The 22,967-nt window shown below is 40.2% G+C and overlaps 1 protein-coding gene across 4 annotated transcripts in view; it reads left to right on the top strand.

Moving 5' to 3' along the window:
- GOSR1 (golgi SNAP receptor complex member 1) overlaps nucleotides 1–22,967 on the top strand; it is a 99,816-nt gene that overhangs the window by 18,145 nt on the left and 58,704 nt on the right. For all 4 annotated transcript variants that reach the window (XM_030536229.1, XM_030536230.1, XM_030536231.1 and 1 more), the window contains exon 7: nucleotides 20,964–20,993. In XM_030536229.1, coding sequence (XP_030392089.1) covers nucleotides 20,964–20,993 — 30 coding nt within the window. The remainder of the gene's footprint in view (nucleotides 1–20,963; nucleotides 20,994–22,967) is intronic.

Genomic DNA, 22,967 nt, shown 5'->3' on the forward strand with positions numbered 1-22,967 from the left:
CTCAGGTTCTCACAGTTAAACAGGCAAGTTTGTCCCGCTTTACCTGTTAGTGCATTTTTTGGCACGGTGAGCAAATAGATCATTATCTTTCTCATAGTCCTGTTTTCTGTCTAAAAGCAGCAGCTTCGCTAATAATGAATGGACAATATTTAACGGGTTTCGAAACCTCCTTGAAAGTGCTGTGCTAAGAGGAGAGAGCCCTGTCCGCTCAGCATTTACCTTTGGAAAATGTAGCCCTGGGAAGTTCTACAGTCATTGACCAGGAGTTGTACCCTAAATAGGCAGAGAAGGAGCTAATGTGTTCCTTTAAACTGGCAGTGTAGAGTGTGTGTGAATGTTTTCTTCAGGTCACATACCTGCAGTTTATGTGGATTAAATGAATGCTGTTTGGGGTGTAAACCATTTTGTCTATCGTTTCTCTGACTTCCAAAACTTCATATTGAGAGATCACACATTGCACTCTGTGAAGAGCTAAGTGAAGCCCTCCCTAGATGTGTGTTAAACGTAATACATCTGCGCTTGCTGGGATGTATCTGTATTGTCATTTGGGGTCACTGCATCATTGATTTTTGGCTGTGCTGCTTTCTTTTCTTTTGATTATCTGTCCTTCCCAAGGGGAGACATACAGGGGTATGAGTATGCACTGGCTTAGATAAAAGTGCACGGCGTGATAGGGTTTTCTTTTTGAGGGTTTTATAAGGCTATATGTATTATTTAATTTTGATATTTCAGTTCTCCAAGGTCTCAGAATGAGCCACTGTTATCATCCAGCTTGCAAAATAATAGACACTAGAAATCAAAGAGGAGTTTGTGTAACTTAGCTGAGGGACACATTCTCTCAAGTGCCCAAAAATTTCTGTGGAGCTAGTGTGACTCTGGTCTAATTGTGTTCTGTGGTGGTGGAAACAGAGAAGCCCCAGAACAATAAGAAGGAAAGTGGATAGAAGAGGAGCATGCTCAGTATTCAGAAGGAAAAAGAGTGGGGAATAAGATGTGAGTGAATGAAATACAGGGATCGACTCTCACTTCATAATGATGTTATTAATAAATAATAAACAGTGCATAATAATACTTGACTAATTCACAGGGGCGTTTAGGATAAATGAGTTAATGTTTGTACGATGTGTTAAACACAGCTAACATACTATGTTAGTGCTAAATATTGTTTTATTATTGCTTTCTCAGGTCCCCACAGAACTTGTTCCTGATGGCCTATTATTGATCAGTCTGAAGTAGCCACATGCAGTAATGAACAATCTGCATGAAACTAAAGATTTTCAAACTTTTTTGTCATGTGGCCAGATCTTGGAGGGATTGTCTTGCAGACCCTTGCCCTCCCAGGCCTGATCCTAATGGCAATCACAAAACATATTTGTGGGAATTACAGCAGTAGTTTACGTGAAAAAGTCACATTAGAGAAGTACAGTATTTACGTAGCTTTAACTTTCTTCGATATAAATTTTTTCCTTTTAGGAAAAATGATCTGTTCATTTCATTTCCCCTCCTGGGCCTTTTTCTTTTTCATCTGTCTCCTGCTCTTTTGCATGCGTTTCTCCGCTGCTTGCTTCTCCTTTCTCTCGGTGTATGCTTAGTCTAAAGGCTGGTCTACACTCTGGCCGCAGTAAATCAATCTAAGTTATGCAACTTCAGTTACGTGAATAATGTAGCTCAAGTCGACGTAGTTAGATCCACTTACCACAGTGGCTACACGGCACTGTGTCAACAGGAGAGTGTCTTCTGTTGACTTCCCTTATGCTTCTTGGGGAGGTGGAGTACACAAATCAATGGGAGAGTGCTCTCCCATCAATCTAGCGTGTCTTCACCAGACCCGCTAAATCAATACTCGCTGCGTTGATTGCAGCAGTACCAATCTATCGGTGAGTGTAGACATGCCGTTAGCATGCAGCCCTGTTCCTTTCCATTCTCTTAGGTAGCAAGACTCCTAATCTGGCCTCTTGTTCCCACTCAGGCTGTCCATAGAAGCAGATGGAAAGGAGGAGAAGCCATGAGCCAGCATCAGGTGATTGCAGGCTTTCTGGACCACAGTTTGAAGCTTGCTTAAGTAGAGTGGTGTACATTTTTTTTAAAGCTGCTGCTGAGTAAAGTTCTTTACATTGTGATTTAATTTGAAGGCAATATAACCTCATTCAGTTACTGTAACAGTATGAGGCCCATTTATCTTTGTCATGCTGTTGTCCTAACTTTGATACAGTTTTTTTTAACCAAAGCAACTTCTTATATTGTCATTTTCTTTCCTTAGATAGTTATGAAGGAATCCGCAAAGACTGAAAGAAACCAGCTATAGTAAATGCAATTAATCTGGAATATTTTCCCATATAAGTTTCTGATGTGATGTAATTTTATTAGCCACAAACTTACTGTGTGCTTCTAATACAAGGCCACGCTACATTGTCTACTGAACTGGAAGGCAGACAGTGAGAAGGGATTCAGAAAACTAGGTTAAAATGTCTGTGTGCTGGGCATTAACTACAAGAGGCCGTATAGCATTGTTGGTATTTAACTGTACTTGAGGGAAAAAACTACCCATCAGTTTGTGTCTTCCTCTTCCCATGTGCAATTTGAATGACACATACAAATTGGCCGACTCGGATAAAGGATACTTATTCATCCTACGAGTAACTGATGAGAGGGGCTAAAACGATTACCTTTGCTTCTGTGTGTCGTAAATAGCCTCTCAAAGCAGAATTTTGAATGTCCAAAAAGACTAGTTTTGGAGAGGACCTTGTGTAACATTCAATCATCTGCATTTATACACTTTCCTCCTCAAGCTATAGACAGCATATTTATGCTTAGTGAATTTAGACTCTTGAGTGAGAATTTCTTTAGACTCTTCATTTCAGGTGTTAGGCAGGAATCCAAATTGATTCTCGCTTTCCTGGTGTTCACAGATGGCATATAACACAAATGAAGATACTGTAGTTCTGAGGTTGCAAATCTTATGAATTTGGGCTAGCTTGCATGAAGGAGGAGGTCGGAAGTGACGAGGTGTTCTGGACACTTGTTAAAGCTTATGCTTTTTAAAACTTAGCAAGAATGCATACATAATTCTTTACCACCATCATTTTACTATTTATTAAGCGCTGCTGGTGTGCCCGGTGCAGTATAAAATACACATACATGGTCCCCTGCTCCATGAGCTTAGTCTGAAAGATAAGACTGGATGCAGAAGGGGATTTGGAATAGTAAGTTGATAAACTCATACATAAGTTTGTCTTTTGTTTGGGGGCCTTCAGGGGAGTGATTTAAATGAAGGGAGAGTGGGTGTCTGGCACACTGAGATTGGCATAGTTTGTCTAAAGGTACACGATAATTCAAAATGTTTCCAGTTTCTGAACGTATTTATCCTTGCTGATTTTATTTTCTTAGGGAATTTCAAACCAGACTATCCTCCAGATTTTCTTGATTACCCTCATCTGTCCCTATGTCCTTCCTTTAGCTGGGATTATGTGTATTGACTCCATGGGCTTCTTTTAAGAGCCTATAAATGGTGCTCCACTATCAGCTAAAGGGGCTGTGTCAGAATGACACGAGACACTTCTCCTCAAACGGTATGTCTACACTGCAATTAAAAACCCGCAGCTGGCCCATGCCAGCCGACTTGGGCTTTCAGGGCTCCAGGCTAAGGGGCTGTTGAATTGTTTTGTAGATATTCAGGCTTGGGCTGGAGCCTGAGCTCTAAGACCCTGCGATGTGAGAGGGTTCCAGAGCTTGGGAACGTCTACACCACAATTAAACAACCATTAGCCCAAGCCCCATGAGCCTGTCTTAGGTGGTGTGGGCCAGCAGTGTGTGTCTGATAGCAGTGTGGACATACTCAAAGGGGCTGTCTCTCCAGCACTCGCAGGTGTATCTCATAATAGTTATCCACAAGGCTACCAAGCCAGCGCAAATATTACTTAATAGATGATAAAAGTCATGTTTTTTCAGAAAAAAGCTTCATAACTCATATGAATGTAATTCTATAACTATATAAGCCAGTCTTTGAAATACTTTGAGATTTTGGGAAAGTTTAAAGCTTGCATGCAGTGGAGAGAGATGCTCTCATTATTTATAAATAACTGAAATGAAAGCACACGGATATCAGCCAATCACTCCAGTATTTAAAAGCGTTTTCCCCTTAAAAAATGGAGTTTGAGGTTTATTAGAATAAAATTACCATCGGATTGCCTTTCATCCATACGTACTTAATATTGAAGTTTCTTCAAAAACATAAGGATCCAAAAAGCACCCTTTATAAAGAAAAAGGTTTATTATATAGAACATGCTATTTGTGCCAGACATTGACTCTGCATAGAGCTTAAATCAATGAGATTTAAGAGGTTAACATGTGTTCTTTAATCATTGTAATTAATCACTATGGTTATCTGAAAGCATTAGCTTTCTAAAACCAAATTTGTGGTTTCTTTCTAGCTGTCTTGTTAGCTGTGTGGATTGGTGATACACTTATGCACATGATCCTGCCACCAGAGTTAAGGCTCTGTAAGAATGTTAATGTGTAAGGGCCATTTTGAAGACCTGTGACTTAACCATAATAATTTGAAACTTTTGATTTAAAAAGACAACAATATTTGGCTAGTTATTACTCTCTTTTCTGACTTAATCAATTGTGTTATTTCACATGAAAAACAGCCTAGGTATTTATCTTTGAAAATTCGTAACTTGGCATCCTTAAGACTACTTCTAGAGAAAAAGTCAAATTAGGGAAGACGTGCATGTATTTCAACACAGAATTAAAGAGAATACCAGCTTTGACTAACTGGTATTAGTTTGCTAGGCTGATGATTAGGAGTAATTATGGTGAAACGTGTTCATCTCAAATATTTTCTGCAATGATATTCTGCATTAAGGTCAACATCCAATCCTGCTTTGGGCTATCATGTCTAGATATATTATGGGTCTTGGACCTGTGTGGTGGTAGGTCCAGCTGAGCTGTAATACTCTGAGAACAGGCAGAGTTAAAGACGGTGCATCACCCTGGGTTTTGAATTTGTATTTCTTTTTAGGAGCTGATTGTTACTAACATGACTGTGATGGTATGATCCAGCAAATCCCTTGACATTAGAGTTACCATTGTCCCTTGAATAAGTCACATAAGTTGGGAATTTTACAAATAAAATATGAATCACATAAGAGCTGGCATATTTTAAAAAACCTGAAATCTTCGACTTGGCTTTTATGCTACAAGCTTCACCATGAAGTTTCTTCATTTATCTTTTTTTTTTTTTTAAGTTAAATCTAGTATTGGCACTTGGCATTCTGAGATAATTTAGGTGAATTTTGTGGAACTTGTCTGTGTAGTGACATAGGTTATTCCTAATATAGGCTGCATATTAATTGTGCCAAGCAGTCATTCAGTGAGCTGTAACGGCTAGCCCAATACTGTAGTCAGACCCTTTCCTACCCCCGTGGAGACATGTTAGCTAGCTCAAATATAGTGAATCAGTGGAGCGTTCTAGGTTTCAATTGTTTTGTCTGCTTTGTTCATCCATTTCCTATTCCCCCAGGAGGATCTCTTGCAATAGCAAGGTACAGGGAGAAATAAGAAGTCAAAATTGGCTGTGGGCCTCCCTTAAGTTCATATCTGTCAGAGCATACTATGTGCTATTAAAAACAGCAGCAACAACAGCCACCTAAAGAAAGCATAAGCTACTACCCAACCAACAGTTCATAGTACCAGTTACATTGGTTGCATTCTGAAAAGAAAGTTATTAAACATATTTTTTCTTGAATGTTTTCCTAATGGCTGGTTTGCTTTTCAAACACGAGCTCCAGCTACAAACTGTTCTAAATATTGTGATTGTTGTGCTAATTTGATACCCTGCTATGATCTAAAATGAAATACACAAAGAAAGTTTGGCAGCTAATAACATTGGCTGTAATGTAGGCTTAACTGTGCAGACTTTTCAACAGAATGCATCTAGACCTGGAGCACACTGCTAATTCAGGTTTCGTCCTTCCCACTTCAGTGGTATCAATATACCATATTTCTGATTTGCGTTTATCCCTTGTTTTGTTCCGGTCATGCGCACATCCTCTGCCTTACGCCTACCCTTCATTCTTGACCTATGCACTACTCTTTATTGTAGTTCAAACACTCTTTTGAATGGAGACTATCATGTTGAATTAATGAATTTATGACATGGACAAATGATCATTAAAGTCTAGGTTAAGAACCCCAAAATAGTTTTTGCTTTAGATCTAGGTAGAACGGCCTTCCCAAATTTGTTTTTTTTATATAGAAGTCGTCTTAAGGATGCCAAGTTACAACTTTTCAAAAATAAATAACTTGGTTGTTTTTCATGTGAAATAACCAAATTGTTTAAGGCATAAAAGAGAGTAATAACTAGCCAAATGTTGTGGTTCTTTTAAATCAAAAGGCTAAATGTTTAAAAAGACATTACATTTAGAAATAACTGCAGATATTAAAGAAACTAACCCTCCAGTGCACCTGTTGGAAGTAGGTAAATGTTCTGATACAGAAAAGGGAAATTCGGCACAAAGGGGGGAGTGAGTTGCCCAAGAACAGAGAGCGCAGAGCTGGGAATAAAGCCCAGCTCTGACTCCCAGTTCTGTGCTTTAACCTAGAAACAGTACTACGTGTGTGTGTGTGTGTGTGTGTGTGTGTGTGTGTGTGTGTGTGTGTGTGTGTGTGTGTGTATTTAACCATACATCAAGGAAAGTTAAAAAGCTGCGTGTGTGTTTGTGCATCTGGTTGCCTGTTTCTGAAATAAACAAGAAAAAGATGCACATTTGATTTGCTTCCAGCATTCTTTTGAACTCCGATTCTTAACTAGAACAGCTTTGTCCCCCAAGGTTTTTATTGAAATTAGGAGCCTAACAATTATTGCAAGTCTTTGACATGGGTGAGCTCTAATAAAGCAGAAGCACATCTTGAGCAGAGTCAGTAACTGCTTTGTTCTGCAGTATCACTTTTGCTTACAAGTTTTGAAAAACCTGTTTTATTTTTTAAAGGAGCCTTCCCCACTGAGTTCAGTATTCAGAGTTTATGCTGAATAGATGCTTTATAAAATTTGCCTCCCCTGTTTGTAGTTTTACATCTTATTAGTGTCTTACTGTGAAGTACCCATCAGTCAGTCTGTAGCAATTTAAAAGCCTGTTTTGAGTAACATCAAGGCATTTACTTACCACCTCAGCACAGCATTTTAATGAAATGAATATCTAACTGTCAGCTTTGTGTACTAAGGAGTGATTTGTCCAATGCTTAAAATATGTGGTGGTGCAGCTACCCAGTCTCATTTTCTTCATGAACGAGGCAACTCTTTACATTGATGTCTTCTATAATTACTTTGTATTTTGTAGGTATTTGCTATTTTAGGGAGCAGTCTCACCTCTCATCAAACAGGACAGTAGCAGTTGTAATAGTTGATATACTGTGTGTGTGCATAATGTACGTGAACACTATTAATTGACAGGAAAGAAGACCCCTTGTGCATTTATATTTCTGTTATGTGGGCTGAAAAACATTTTAGTGCAAAACAGTAAAGAGTTTACAATCCTCTTACCATGTATTCATATTTATTTAACTTCAGCTAGCATGAAATTAAGACAAAGTTTCAGGTATGGGGGTTAGTTGGTGCATCTGTGAGAATTTAGCAGGATATTGCATTATTGTAGTTTTCTTTACCATGGGGTTGCCCTGTTTTAAAACTCATCACAACTCTGGCTGATAAGTTATTGCAGAGGTGGGGTGGCTTTGAAAACTGGGTTTTGCAAGTATTTTATTATTTATTCATTGAGAAAGTGCTGGGAATGGGTTTAGAACAGTCTCTAGTAGAGTAATTCTGAATTCCCAGTATAAATTCCCAGCATCCGAATAAGTGGGCTGTAGCCTACAAAAGCTTATGCTCAAATAAATGTGTTAGTCTCTAAGGTGCCACAAGTACTCCTGTTCTTTTGGTGGATACAAGCTAACACGGCTGCTACTCTGAAGCCAGTATAAATAATGTACATTGTTTAAAGAATGTTCTTGGATCTTTAAATATCTTGTATTTTTCTGATGCCTATTATACATCAGTGGTTGTGTGTTTAGCCCCAAAGGACTTAACAGATTTTCTATTAGAGGAAAGTCTCTTAGAGGAGGGTGAAACAAACTTTTGTCCAGCCCATCCAAAGGACTGCTGCTGAGATCATTGTCCTTTTCCTCCAGTCTATTGCTGGGGTTTGCAAAGGAGTCCAAGGAAGCTAGGTGTGTAACTCCCACTGCAGTGCAATCAGATTTGGGCACCGAAGTCTCTTAAGGCATCTTTGGAAATGCCAGCCTCATTCATGCCTTTGGGATGGCATTATATACACTTATGGAGCTATATTGAAATAATGGTTTCTGAATCCATCCCCTGTTTTTCTGGAGATACAAATAATCAGAGCTGACTGGAAAACGGAAACCCTTTCTAGCAAGAAATTTCATATTTTATTAAAATGTTCATCCTGAATGAGGGTGAAAAGTGAACTGCAAAAATTTTCATGGGAAGGGATTTATAGGAAAACAGAACTGAGATTTTTCTGCTTCTCAACTGCCCACCTTGAAGACTTCTGTTAATTTCAGGGAAGTGAAATTGACAAGAGCCTTCCAGCCTGGCTGCTGCTGAGGTAGAGAGTCTGGGTGTTCAGAGTCTCTGGCAGTGAAGGTTGGGGAAGGCAGGGAAACTGAAAGCTAGGGAGTCAGTGTCAGGGCACTCAACTTTGTGGCGAAGAAACCTGAATAATTTTTATAGTCAAGGGCAAGATTTTGATGAGATGTCATTGCATTCTTCATGTTAGAAACTTCCTCATAGCAGTCTCATTCTGTTGTTGTGAACTCGATATCTTGATCTGCTTCACTGTAAACACTTCTGATGGGATATAGAAAATGTTGGGTTAGAAATATTAGTATATTCCTAAAATTGACATTCATAATTTAACTTTATTGTTACTTTATTGCTTACATGAAGCCAGCTGAAAATTAGCTGACTTCAAAACAGAATCTAAGAGGGCGAAGGATCCTGTTTCAGTGTCTTTCACTTTTTTGCCAGCAAAACTATTAGCTGAGTCTTTAGATTTTTAAGGCCAGAGGTGATGATGATCATCTAATCCAGTCTAGTCTAGTCTCAATCTTTTCTTTCTGAGCCCCGCTCCATGATCTAAAAACTCCAGGGCTTGGGGTGGGGGTGAAGGAGGCTCCTAGCTTCAGATGCCAGAGTGGGGGGGCTTGGGGCTCCTGGCTGCAGACATGGGGGGTCGGGGGCTTTTACCCTGCAGGGCTGAGCCTCAGGGCTTCAGCAAGGTGGGGTTTGGGGCCTCAGCCACAGAGCTGGCCGGGGGGGCCTATAGGCTCCAGATTTCATCCTTTGGGCAGGGTTGGGGTTTGGGGCTTTAGCCCTGCGGGACTGGGTGAATGGGGCTTCAGCCAGGGGCGGGGGCTTCTGCCACACGAGGGCATCAGGGCTCGAGACTCCAGGTTTCAGCCCCATGGAGAGCACCAGGGCTTCTGCTGCGGGACTCCATGGACCCATTAAACTGGCTCATGGCCCCCTGGCAGAGAACCATTGATCTAGTCAATCTTCCAGCATAACGTTGGCCACTGAATTTCATTGGCCATTGTAACAGACTTCTTGATGTCCCTGGGGTCTGCATTTTGGTGTGGTGTAGTGTAGTGGTTCTCCCCTTCTAAAGGTGATCTCCTTCAAATCCCCATTGTTAACCAGAACTAGTCTCCACCCCCCTCCCTATTCTCAGCCTCTTCAGCTTTGCTGTCAGGTTAAAGGGGAAGAATGCTCTCCTTTCACTGGTGAGACTTGTGTCTGTTGAGTATCATTTCCCCTTTGGAGGAAAGCCATCTGGTACCATCAGCAGATAAAAAGACAAGCCTGAGAGTGCAGGAAATATTACAAGAAATCAAGTTGGCAAAACACCATTGCAGATCACCATACATTACTGAATTGCATCTCAGATCTTGTCTACAGATGGTTTAAATGTAGAGTGCACTTTAAAGTTTAAAACTGACTTCCAGTGTGTTGTGTATTTAACCCTGCAATTATAGGAATCATTTTTTGAAACATAATGAATGGTGTGACAGACCCATGCCAGTGGGGTACAGGAGTCTGGTAGAGTGCAGATATACTGGTCACTGGATGAGTAGTTTTGTGTTCCCTGAGTGACCAGAGCAGGGTTTGCACTAGAGTATTCAAGAACTTGCTATAACCAATTAAGGCAGACAGGTTGATTAGAACACCTGCAGCCAATCAAGGCAGGCTAATCAGGGCACCTGGGTTTAAAAAGGAGCTCACTCCAGTCAGGCGGGAAGGAGCCAGAGGAGAGGAAGTGCGTGTGAGGAGCTGGGAGCAAGAGGCACAAGGAGCTGAGACTGAGAGGCTGTGCTGCTGGAGGACTAAGGAGTACAAGCGTTATCAGGCACCAGGAGGAAGGTCCTGTGGTGAGGATAAAGAAGGTGTTTGGAGGAGGCCATGGGGAAGTAGCCCAGGGAGTTGTAGCTGACTTGCAGCTGTTACAAGAGGTACTATAGACAGCTGCAATCCACAGGGCCCTGGACTGGAACCCAGAGTAGAAGGCGGGCCCGGGTTCCCCCCAAACCTCCCAACTCCTGATCAGACACAGGAGGAGTTGATCCAGACTGTGGGGAAGATCACTGAGGTGAGCAAATCTGCCAATAAGCGCAGGACCAACTAAGGTAGAGGAGGAACTTTGTCACAGTGGGCAGATGGTTGCTATATCAGTAATTTGGCCAAATTCCTAGCTGGAAGCCCCATGCTTTACTGCATCCATCTCTCTCTCTCTCTCAAAAAAAAAAAAAAAAAAAAAAAAGACAGCAGATGAAGATTCACAGAATTGGAGAGGCAGAGCACATTAAGGCTTTCTACAGAGATTTTTTTAATAGAGTTGTGAACAGAATAGTATTAAAAGAAAAACCTCAGTGGTTCATCTTTCATTTTTTGCTGGTTTTGGTGGAAATGACTTGCATTAATACCCTGAGCAACATTTAGGGCTGTTGTTTGCAGGACAGTAATCCTTTTGAAGATATTAATCTTGCAGTCCTTCTCTTTGTCTCTCCCACCTATAAAATAGGTAACCATTATTATGCCCACTTGACAGGAGTGAACTGTCTTACGCAAACTTACACAGTAAGTCAGTGGTTGGACTGGGAATGGGATGCAGAAGCCATGATGATCCATTGTCTGCAAGTGTACAATTAATAGACAGCGCTCTTCCCCATGATGCACTTGAGCAGTCCCCTTGTTCAGACATGTATGTAAATTAGTGTGTAGTGTTGTATCTTGATAGACCCAATCTCTTTTGTCAGGTTAGTGTTCAGCTTTTGTGAAGCTGCTCCTTAAAACGTTTACATATGAATGAGTATTAATTGTTTCTTGGACAAAAATGTTTGCAGTTTTTCCCTGGGTTAGCACATGTAATGAAAGCAGCACTTGCAATGTTGGGTCTGCATACAGTATGTAAAATTTGAAGAAAGGCGATATAGTCCATTAGTGATTTACTGGAATTGTTCTGACAGTTGTGGTTAGTGATAATGACTTACAGTAATGGCTGTCCCTGTTTTAGTTCATTTAGTATGTTTCCTGTGGGTAATATACAGCAATTATGGGAGGATTGGTCTCTCCAGGAACCAGCACTACCAAGAGCAGAGAGCCTCCAGAAACTTCATTATGGGGATCTTGGTGCCATCCAGTCAATCACTTTTGGGCTCTTACTAGTGATAGGAAACAGCTGCTTCACTTAATTAAACTTCTGAGGTATAGATGATTTGGGATAGTCTCTGTTTTTATATTAGTCTTTTAACCATCCTCCTCAGATAAGTTGTGTACTGGAAAGTGATAGGAAATAGATGTCTTCACGGTAACCTTATAGCCGGGGTAGTCAATTATTTTCTGTCAAGGTCCACGTTTCTTGGTCAAGGTCCAGACTCCAGAGAAAATAATAATAAAATACAATAATGATGATAAGTAAATAAAAAGATTTTAGGGTCTGTTCAAAAGCATGTGGTGGTCCAGATTTGGCCCGTGTTCTACCTATTGACTACCCCTGCCTTATAGGATCCCTTCTTTAAAGGACAAAGAGTAGCCTTTGTTAAATCAGTAGGTCTCTCTTTGTGCTTTAGGCCTGGAATACAGCACTAACAGGTGGGGTATTCTGTTTTTAGGTATTGATACTGGCCTTGCTACTGTAGTATCTGAGCACTATACAAGTTCTCATTTATAACTTCAAGGTAGTCCTTCCTGAGGAGCCCCTTGGAGAGAGGAAGGAAAGATTTGGATGGCAATTTTGGTGGGTATGAGAGAGAATTGAGGCTGAATGGGAGAGATCATAAATAGTAAGCAAAGAATATGTATCCTGAGCAGCTGAATAATGCTGATTTTCCCCACACACTAGTCTAATTAGAAAACATTTCATAGATGATGCCAACATCTGCTGTCTGTGAATGTACCACATAGTGTGGCTCCTGTTCAGTCTCCAGTATTTTAATAAATAATTCCGCCAAAGCATTTGTGGCAAGTTGTCTAGGAAATGTTGTTGGAATTTAAAATGCGAGGCTTTTCCCCCTTGCTGCTGTTATAAGCATTTCAAGGCATAGTACTCGGTGACTGCTTGCCCTGTGTTCTCACTTACTTACATATTTCTGTGATGCATAAACTGCATGTGGACTATCTGGAAAGACATTAAACTCCCAGTGACATTGTATGCTGACTGGCCAGCATGAGGGATTCTACTTCAGTGCTTTCACTCCAGATTTAACAGATTGCTTATGCTACTAGGAGTTGCATTAGAAGATAAGTTCTTCAGTGCCAGTATTGCTCTGTCGTCTCCCTAGCAGTTTAGTGTCTGTCCTCAATCTTCATGAAACTCTCTGGCTACCAAATGTTAGATTCCGCACTACAGTGATCTGCAGAACAAGCCCTCTTGGAGGTTTAGCATCTATAAATGGGGTGTTCAATCAAGATTTCCGCATATCTGTGTAATATCTTATTTTAATGTCCCATGTGCCTGCAGGATATTTGTACAGGTCGTTATGCTTGAGGATTGCAGACATGCTACACTTTTTCATGATGCATCTGAGAAAGTAAAGTCTGAAAACTCTTACTCTGAGTCTTTTTATCTTCAAGAATTTTTAATTAACACATGAAGCAAAACCTGCAAGCTTGCAGTTTGCTTAGAGATTTGTGCCTCTATCCATCTGCTCTCAAAATCGTTTCTGTATAAGGAGCCATTTGTCCCTGAAAACACTCATTTCATCTCAAGTCAGTACCTTTTTGACTGATTATCTCTCTCCAGATTTTGTCATGTATATTGATGGAGACCTGAGATTTATACTTTGTAGTCAAATCTATCCCCCTGCTCCTCCCTGTTTGTCAAATGCTTTTCACATACCTCAAGCTGCTGCTTCCACCAGGACTTTGCTAGAGGCTCAGCAAGGACTTTCCTGTTATTTGCACGAGGCTCTTTTTATGGTGTTTACTTTTATGGACAGTAGCATTACAGTGATGGACATTTTAATTTCATTTTTAGTTTCCTTTTTGGTGGACAAAACATTTTGTTCACTACCACAGAATAAAATGTATTCTAGTTTCCATTCCATACTTAATCTTAAAAAGTTGAATGATCTGATTTTTTTCTTTTTGCCCAAAACGAGAGATGTTAGATCTTTGCTTTTGATCAACCAGAGCTTTCTACTTTAGAGCCGCCACTTATTTTTTTCAAAACAATTGCATAGCTGGCTGTGCAAGTCAAGTACACTTTCTCCTGGTTGGCATGTTTGTAATATTAAATGCATTTTGTAATATTACATTCCTTGAAGCGTCTAGTTGCCTAGCCTGGTGATCCAGGGCTGTGAATATAGAAATGATCTAACGCAAGCAGTTTGGTGGAATCCAGGTTGGCAATTAATCAGACTTCCCCTACTGAAAGATAGGGTATGCACCCCACACCAGCCAGTAAGGTTAACAAGGGCATAAGAGGCCGGGTAGGTCACCTGACATCACCTGAAAGGGAGGCCAGGATTAATTGAGAGTGAAGTTCAGCCAGGGAAGTGCTAGGCCAGCACGATAAAGTCAAGAGGCGGAAAGCAGAAGGTGGCTGGAATCTGCAGTCACTTCCTGGAAGGAGGGAGGTCATCAGGAACTAGGAGAAAGCCTCAAAGGGAGAGTATGCAGTGGGATCCTGTCCTGGGGTAAGGAGTCTGACACAAAGCTAGGAGGGGTTAAGTAGCCATGGAAGTAGAGTAAGCTCCAGTGGTGAACCCAGAAGCAGGAAAAAGGATCAGGAGGCTTGGTAGGAAGGAGCCCAGGGAAACAGCAACAGGGGAGGGGGACTGAGGACCTAGATTGCTGGTAGAGGGTCTCTGGGCAGGAACCTGGTGTAGTGGAAGGCCTGGGTTCCCCTGCCAGTCACTGAGATAGTGGCGCACAGACCGAAGTGAGGCTGACTAGTCTGGAAATCCATTTGGACAGTGGTCCTATTGAACTGTGCAACTTCAGAAGGGGCAGAAAAAACAGTGACCTGGCAGGAGAGCCAAATTACTGGAAGCAAGACTATTGCAAAGCAGCCAATGAGTAGCAAGGGGCACCTGTTGCAGTGAGAACTGCATTCCCAGACCTGGATGCAAGGAGGCACACCTGGAGTGTGTAGTGACTCCGCTACAAAAAGAGAGGAAAAGAAAGAGCCAGTTAATGCTCTTAGCCAGTCTACTGTATGTTTTTCTCATTTATATCAAAATGATTCTTACTATTATGAAATAGGGTCCTGAAGTTTATGCTTGAAGCATCTGAGTGTATCTCAGAGGTTAAAGTACCTTCCTTAGCCTTCTTTCATAAAAGGACTTTGAGGTGTGTACAAATTAACTGTCTTGCTTACTCTGTCAAGTAAACCTACTGGGTACAATCCTGGCCCCAGTGATGTCAGTGGCAAAATTCTCATTGGCTTGAATAGGACAAAGATTTCTCCCATTTTTTTAGTCATGAAGTGACAGTCTGCATCAGTGATTGACTTCGCTGCTATTTAGTTGGCAAACCTGACTTGGGAGACAAGATATTTGGTGGTTAAAAATTTTATATTGTGAGCAGGGTTCTCCCCTCCCCCAAGCCCTCTTTTGTTTCACTTGATCTATAGCTGTCTTTATGTGGATTACAAATGGGAAGATCTTTCCTATTGTTACAGTACTTGCACAATGGCCTGATTGTTTCATATGCATTATTGCTACAGTTGGATTCATGCCATGTGCTATAGTATTTGATTGTTTCAGGATCTTTTCATCATTCCTTTCATAGGTATTTTTAAATGACATTGTCAAAGCTCCATCTGTGTGGACAGGTGAAAATTCCTGGTATATTGGAACAGATGGCGAATGAGAGTAATATTGCCCTGAACAATCATTGCTTGCTTAGATGTTCACAAAGTAATGTCCACCGGATTTGCAGTTTTCATTTGGAAGACAGAACAGCAAAGTCATGATATTTTATAAGGAGCACATCTGTCTCTGCTTACATCTGTCTCTGCTTTGAGCTTGTCAGTTAAGCAGAGAAATTAACTGCCTCCTACCTCAGTTAGCTACTAATGGCTTAGGTTCATATTCATTGTTTTAACTATTTTCTTTATCTTGACTTTGCATACTTTTCATATTCTCTACCACTTATTAAGGTATGTTTAGTATGTCTGGTTTGTTTTTCTCCTGCTGCATAAGTTTAAATGTCCTTCCATCTTTAGATCAAATTTGAACAAAATTAAATTAATAGTAAAGCACACTGCATGCTTCCTCAAATATTGATCAGACGTTTTCTGTTCCTTTAACATTTGTACAAAAAAACCTCCTTAGCATATGGGATTCTTATTTCCTCACAAACAAATAATGTCTGAATAGAACTAGACAAGCTATCTGTAGATATTTAAACTTCCTTAGATATCTGTGAATGTTTAAAATATTTCAATTAAACATTTCAATTGAAATAACTCATGATTTTGAGTCAAAGCAGGCAAAGTGCAAAATTTTGTTCTGCCATGCTTTACTTGTGTACTTTGAATTACTGAAGTCACCTGAAGTCAAACGCTGAAGAATTTTTCCACAAGTCAGCAGATACCTTAGATTCTCTTCATGCTACAAGTGCAAGTGTTAGGTCACCATACTAAATTCTCTGTTTTCACATGTTAATTTCTGAGCAGGATAAAGAGTAGGTACTTATATAAAAATAGTAAACTTGTGATTTAAAATCACTGTAAATCAAGTTTCCTTGTTTTAACATCCTTGTGGTAGAAATTAACACAAAATATTCTACTGAGTTGCAGCAAATGTTCAGGAAGAGTTGACAGTGCTGTGGGTTGAAGCATTAACCATTCTCTCCTCTTGGGTGGAATTCTAGGAAATGTATGCACACAGTAATACCAGCTTGTGAAAGTAACTGGTGTTAAATGTAGAAGTGTGGTCTAGTAGTTACAGCTTCAGGACTTTGGATTCTTTTCCTGACTGCCATGTATGTACTTTATGACTTTGAGTGAATCGCATAACCTCCCCATTTCTTGATATATCCAGGTGTAAAATGGATGGAATAAAGCTTACCTATCTCTTGAATGGGTGGGTGTGGAGTTCAATGCATTTTAAAAGCCTTGGATGAGAGAGACCATGTGAATACAGATCGGGGTTTGTCATTAGGACAGACTTTCTATGATTCAACATATGCTCAAGTTTGACTCTCGAAAAGTTTAATACTTTTAAAATTTAAGATTTCTAATACATTGATCTGGTCTATAAACTACTGCTATCTCTTTAAAGAGTCATGGGCAAAATATCAGAAAAAATGTCTGTAAGACGCAAAGCAGCTGAGTAACAGTGACTGTAAACCGCATGACTACACATCCTAGTTCACTTTCTGCTGAGGTTTGTACACATGCTGCAGGTTAGTGACTGGAGTATGCTTTAGAAAATACTGTCAATCTGTTCGATTGCCTCTCATTGTGAAGCTGAAGGAAGGAGTGGCCTTGGAAAATTGAGAAGAAGGATATATTGAGGTAGTTGTGTGCAGTAGATTTGCATGAATTCCCAGCTTCAAGGAAATTTACATGACAAGAATAGAGGGGTCTGAACCATCTAGTATAAGAACACTAAGACTTGTCTGTTCTGTCCTACACAAGTCAGCCTTTCTTGCCTGTGCCTCGTTCATTCTGAAGAGACTGTCATATGCAGCTGGTACCTTTGGAACAAATGAAAATGATTGCCATTTCTAAACATCAAGAATTCCTGCATTTTTGTTACTTCGGTTCAGACGGCTGTAACATTTTTTGTGGTGGAGTTTTTTCTTCTAATCAATCTGAATGGTGTAGGTGATGAAAGATGTATGGCTGTGTTAGCTCAGATATCCACCTCTGCCAGTCTTATCCACATTTGGGAGCTGTTTATGTGTGTGGATAGTTTACGGTGTGCTTTGGGCTATAAGGTGCAGTAGAAATAAGATAACTCATTGCCTATTGCTTGACTCATTGTGTTTGTGACCAAAGTGGCTTCAGAGCAGATGCACTGTGTTTATGACAGCATGAGATTCATCCAGCTGGAAGAAGTTAATTAGAAAAGAGATTCTGTTTATACACATTTTGGTAATGGGATGGAATGGGAATAGAAATAAAGACACACATGACTTCATTTTGAATAGTTCCATATTTCTATGGTAAACTGTTCCTGCTACGGAAATACCTTTTTTCACGCCAAAGCAGTCTGTGAAAACTCCGATGCATTGAACCGAACTGGGATATGATCTGTCAGCATTTTGAATCTGGCTGTAGGTTTAACCATATTTTATTAAAAATAAATATTGCGGCTGATGAGTATATCGGCTCTATATGATGAAACTGGTTGTTAATCTGCTGCACAGCTTGTAGGACTGAAGCTTTTAAATGTGGTGCTTTGGTATTTAATCTTCTGATTAAATAATGAAGCTGACTCAATAGTGCTTGCTTTTTAAGGTAGAGAGAGCAGTTAGTGGCTCCAGGTGAAGTGACAAGCCATCACTTCATGCCCTGAAAACCTTTGCTTTTAGGAAGACTGCGGGAGGGGGGGCGGTGTCAGTCACTTAGTCGACTTCCGCTATTCTGGTTTTTCCTCTCCACTGAAATGAAAATGTTCTAGACTCACCATTTAGGTTCACAAAAAGCTGATGAGTTCTGTAAGGTATTTCCAATGTGTATTGCTAGGCTTCAGTCTGAGGCTGACAGTGACATCTTCCCCCTGTAAATTATAATAGATTTAAATAGGGCTGTTAACGTTCCTTTGGTTTAAAGGCACCATGTGGCTACTCATGGCCCATCCCAGACTTTGTGGGAGTCTCACTTTTACCCGATACACCACCAAAGAGCACTTCACAAGTTGCTTTTAAGTTATTTGAATGATCAGACCCTAGTCATTTGTGGCATAGTGAACAGCAGAAGAGGAGGGCTGCAAAAATATATTTTACACTTGCAAAAACTTTTGGGTTTTGTGCTTGGGTTTTTTTTTTTGGAGGCGGCGGAGGGGAGATTGCCATTCCAAGATTTTTCATGTATGCAGCAGTAGTCATTCTTGAGACAAAAATACCTGCAGACTAAAATTGGCATTTCCATTGGGTATAACAGCATTGCCTGGTGCTTTAATTGTAGACAGTAGCAGACTTTGAGATGCCTGCTGGGTCCAAATAACAGTGACTGGAATTCTTCCCCTAACCAAACACCCAAACAAATGGTCAGGTCATACCACTGATGCAACTATTTGGCTCCAAAGAATATTCATAAATGCACACTATGTCCGATTACCAGTTTGTACTCTGCACGTCACAAACTCTGCAATGTCTTTTTCATTGTTAATATACAGAAACTCAGAAATGTACACAGTTGTGCTTTCCATCTGTTGTTTAATCTATTTCCTGGAGATCAGCATCATTTGGGGTCACCCATACGATCTACCTGTTGGAGTTAGAGGAGGTATCAGTGTTCTAAAGGAACACTGTCAAATTGGTTATGTACCACTGAGAATTTTTTCTTTCCTTCCTATCTCCTCCAGTGATCAGTGGATGCCCTGAAACTTGATATTTGGCTACTTTTACATAATTACAGAATTTGGCTCTCTGCACTCCTTGGATAGTAAATTCCCCAGACTGACTACTGAGCATGCAAAGAAGCAGGTTTTTTAGATTGTTCTAATTTACTTGCCACTGATTTGAGTGACTTTGTTTTAGGAGCCGAGGGGACTAATCTACTTTTACTACATCTTTTACAATCTTGAGTACCTCAGTTGAGTCCTCTCTATTTCTTTCCATGCTGAATATTTTTGTCTGGCTGTAGTTACTCTCCATGTTTTCATAATATTAACCCAAGCCATGGACTACACTGAAAATAGCAACTTGTTTGTTTTCACTCTCCTTAACACAGACAAATTGGGACATCTTGTGTTAGCATCTGCTCCTGGGAGAGTGAATATATATAGATAAATACTGCACAAGTTGCTACTTTGGTGTGATCACACTAGTGTGTTGGGGCGTATGTGGGAGGGAGTTCTGGTAAAGTTTCAAATTGGTCAGATTGTTGCAAAGTGGAGGCAGAACTCATCTCTGCTTTCAGATAGCTCATGGAAACTTATTTTCTTTAACTAATTGAAGAAAAAACTGAGTCCTGGAAGTGAGTGGGAGCAAAAAGAATGTAAGATGAGGATAACCATACCTCTTATACCCCTTTTACCGTGGCAGCAATACATTCGACTTTACTGTGGAGGACTGTATGTTGTTTTTAATAAAAACTTCAGATTGATTTCTATGCCAGGTGAAAATAGCAAACACTTCCCTTTCTTGGCATCTTTTCTAGGGTTCATGTAGTTCTGTGCAATAAATATTACGTGAGATGAAGGCAAGTAAATCGTTAAACAGTGATGTATGGAACACAGAGAAAGAAGAAATGCACTTAAGTCCTGCAGCACATATCTGCATATATTGTGGTGACTTGGGGAGAGGGGTGGAATTTTTTTGTTTGTGCTAATTCATGCTCATCAGGGACATTTTTTTTCTGTTTTTTACTCCTAATCTGATTCTGAGTGTTTGTTGATTTAACTGTGCATTTTAAAAAATGTATATACCAGACTAGATATTCTTAAATTTAGAAATATGGGAGCATCACCTAATGACAGATACTGAAATATTGTGATGATACATTGCACTGCTACATTAAAGTTTTTACCTGCTTTATTACGAGACGCTTCTATTTTCAGTGTTTTGTAACTTGCTATAAAATATGTCTTTGAAATGAAACTGGGTATTTACAATAACCTGAGTAATAGAAAAAACAAATTTGTTTGAATATTCTAGGCGTTTTGCTTGTTCTCCATGAACATTGTGGGCTTCGTATTCCTAGGGATGTAGCTATGAAACTTCCTGAATAGCAGTGGTCAGCAAGGTGGCACGTGCGTGGCTGTCAAGTTCTACGTTCCATAGTTTGAGGATATAAATATTCTAGCCATTCTTGGTTCCGTATGCCAGTCTCAGAAATAGTGACCCGTTTTTCCATCATGAAGTGCACATGCTGTTCAGCGAATAGTTCCAAACCAGTGTGTGTAGATTTAGTCAAAGGGAATTCAGTTTCAGCTTTTATGTTTTGACCATGTTGACAACTGTTGTTATATTGGGTCCATTTGGGCCTTGCCTAAGATTCGAGATAGCAGAGAGGATGAGGTTGTGCTCGAACCAAACATATATACTTCATATGTTTCTGCAAAGGCTTTCTAATGTATTTTCTGCTAAGACTTTCATTATACGGGCCAAGTCTTCATTTGAGTGGCCCTCCAAATAATTCACCTCCAGGGCTAACTGGTAAAGGGCTGTATTCTGCAAAACATTGCTTGCAGTGATCTAAAATATTTAGTGCTTGTTACTTTTTTTGACCATAGTTTTTGTTTTGTTTTTGTTTTTTACTTCCAGCTCTGATCGGCTGATAGAAGAAACAATAAGGTAGGAATAGATTTACTAATTTTTGTATTACCTTTTATAGAATCAGTATTTTCTCTGGATGCTGTTCAAAGTAATCAGTCATTTTATGTATACAACATCCATACTGAACTGAATTCATATAAGTGTATTGCAAATAAAATTAGGTCTGTTTGATTCCATCCACTCATTCTAGAGCAATACAGTGCTGTCATTTGAAATGTTTTGCCCATTTTAATTTAGCAATTTAGAATTGTATGCAAAGATTTTGTATAGACAGTAATTTTTAAAATTTAGTGTAGTAGTTAGTGTTCAGGCAGGCTAAAGAATTGAGAGCTATTTGGAGAGTCTGAAGCACCTCTCGCCCATGAAGGAACTAGTGCTACATGGCTTCTGTAACCCTTAACCACATTCACAACCTTAGCATTGCAGTTCATAGCAGAGAGGAGGTTTTTACAAGCAAACACCTGGGTGAATATTACTGTTGTGTGGTTGGTCATTTTTTTTATTTATTTTTATTTGTGTGGTTGAAATCCTACCAGTTTGCATTGGACTGGAAATTTCAATGTTAGATTTCTGAAGCATCATATTCCAGCATTACAAATGACTTTTCTCTTACATGCCCTTTCCAATCTGCCATCTAGCACTGGATTTTGCAGACAAATAATTAAGAGTTCTTGAAATACGTCCTAAGTTTGAGATTCTCTCTCATAAAAATGATTTGAAGGGAAGATTTTATTTCAAAAAACGCATGTAATGTGATAAGTGGTCAACACTGCTACAAAGAGGTGCAGCAAGATGTGAAATGTGTCCATTAAGGGCTGGCTAGCAGGCTGAAATGCAGTTAGCTCAGTGTAATGGGGAAATGGGTTGAAAGACGGTAATGTACTGTGAGGTGCATCAAGCGAAGAGAAACCATTAGAGTGGCCAGCACTGTGATATGGAGAAAGATGGATATTTGTTTACATGAGCACCACTCGCTTGAGTCAACACCCTCAATGTCTGAAGAGACCTTCAAAAACTGGGATTTCCTGATTAAACCCTCATTTCATTGCCTTGCTCAGAACAACTTCTGCTGAGAAGCATTTGTACACTGACACTCTCCCCACCCTGTGAAAACTAAGCATCAGCTCCACATTTCTTGTTGTCTCCTCACTGCTATCTTCTAGCTAGAGGGCTAAAAGGCCTGAGATTCTTGAAGTCTGATCTTCTGCAAAGTGACCTGATGTTTTATCAGTTGAGGCCCCCACCTACTCTCTGGATTGTGTTTCAGCACCTGTGGGGAGATTTACTTGTGATGCAATATTGTGTACAGTCTATTGACTGAATGGTTGGGTTCTGAACTCTTTGCTTTTACTGTGGGTATGGCTACACTTGCAGCCCGCGGCAGCGCTTTGAAGTGTGAGAGTGGTCACAGTGCCAGCGCTGGGAGAGAGCTCTCCCAGTGCTGCAGGTACTCCACCTCCCCGTGGGGATTAGCTTACAGCGCTGGGGCACTGTTTACACTGGCGCTTTGCAGCGCTGTAACTTGCAGCGCTCAGAGGTGTGTTTTTTCACGCCCCTGAGTGAGAAAGTTGCAGTGCTGTAAAGCACCAGTGCAGCCAAGGCAGTGGGAGTATTTGTTGCATTAACAGATGAACTTTGCTTCTGGAAATGTGAGTTCCTTAGCTCCTCATTGCACAGTTCATTAGTTCGAAAGAGGGGGCTGGCTCCCCATCCCATCAGGTGCCAAGGAGCTTCTCTGTTATATCTTATGTAAATCTGGTTGGTTTGATAGCCACAAGCAGCAGCTACCAGGATATGTAATTTAATTTGAATTACTTCCTTTCAGGTATTGTACCACAATCCAGGCTCTGCTTAAAGTCAGAATGGATTTTCTGTTTTGCCCTTTTCCTTCTCCAGTAATTGCAAACATTCGGGTATGATGTTAATTGGTGGTAACACCCGTTTCATCTTCAGGGAATTTACTAGTTAGAAAATCATCCAGCTCTTTAATTA

This window comes from Gopherus evgoodei, chromosome 17, assembly GCF_007399415.2.
Source record: "Gopherus evgoodei ecotype Sinaloan lineage chromosome 17, rGopEvg1_v1.p, whole genome shotgun sequence".
Lineage (NCBI taxonomy): Eukaryota > Metazoa > Chordata > Testudines > Testudinidae > Gopherus > Gopherus evgoodei.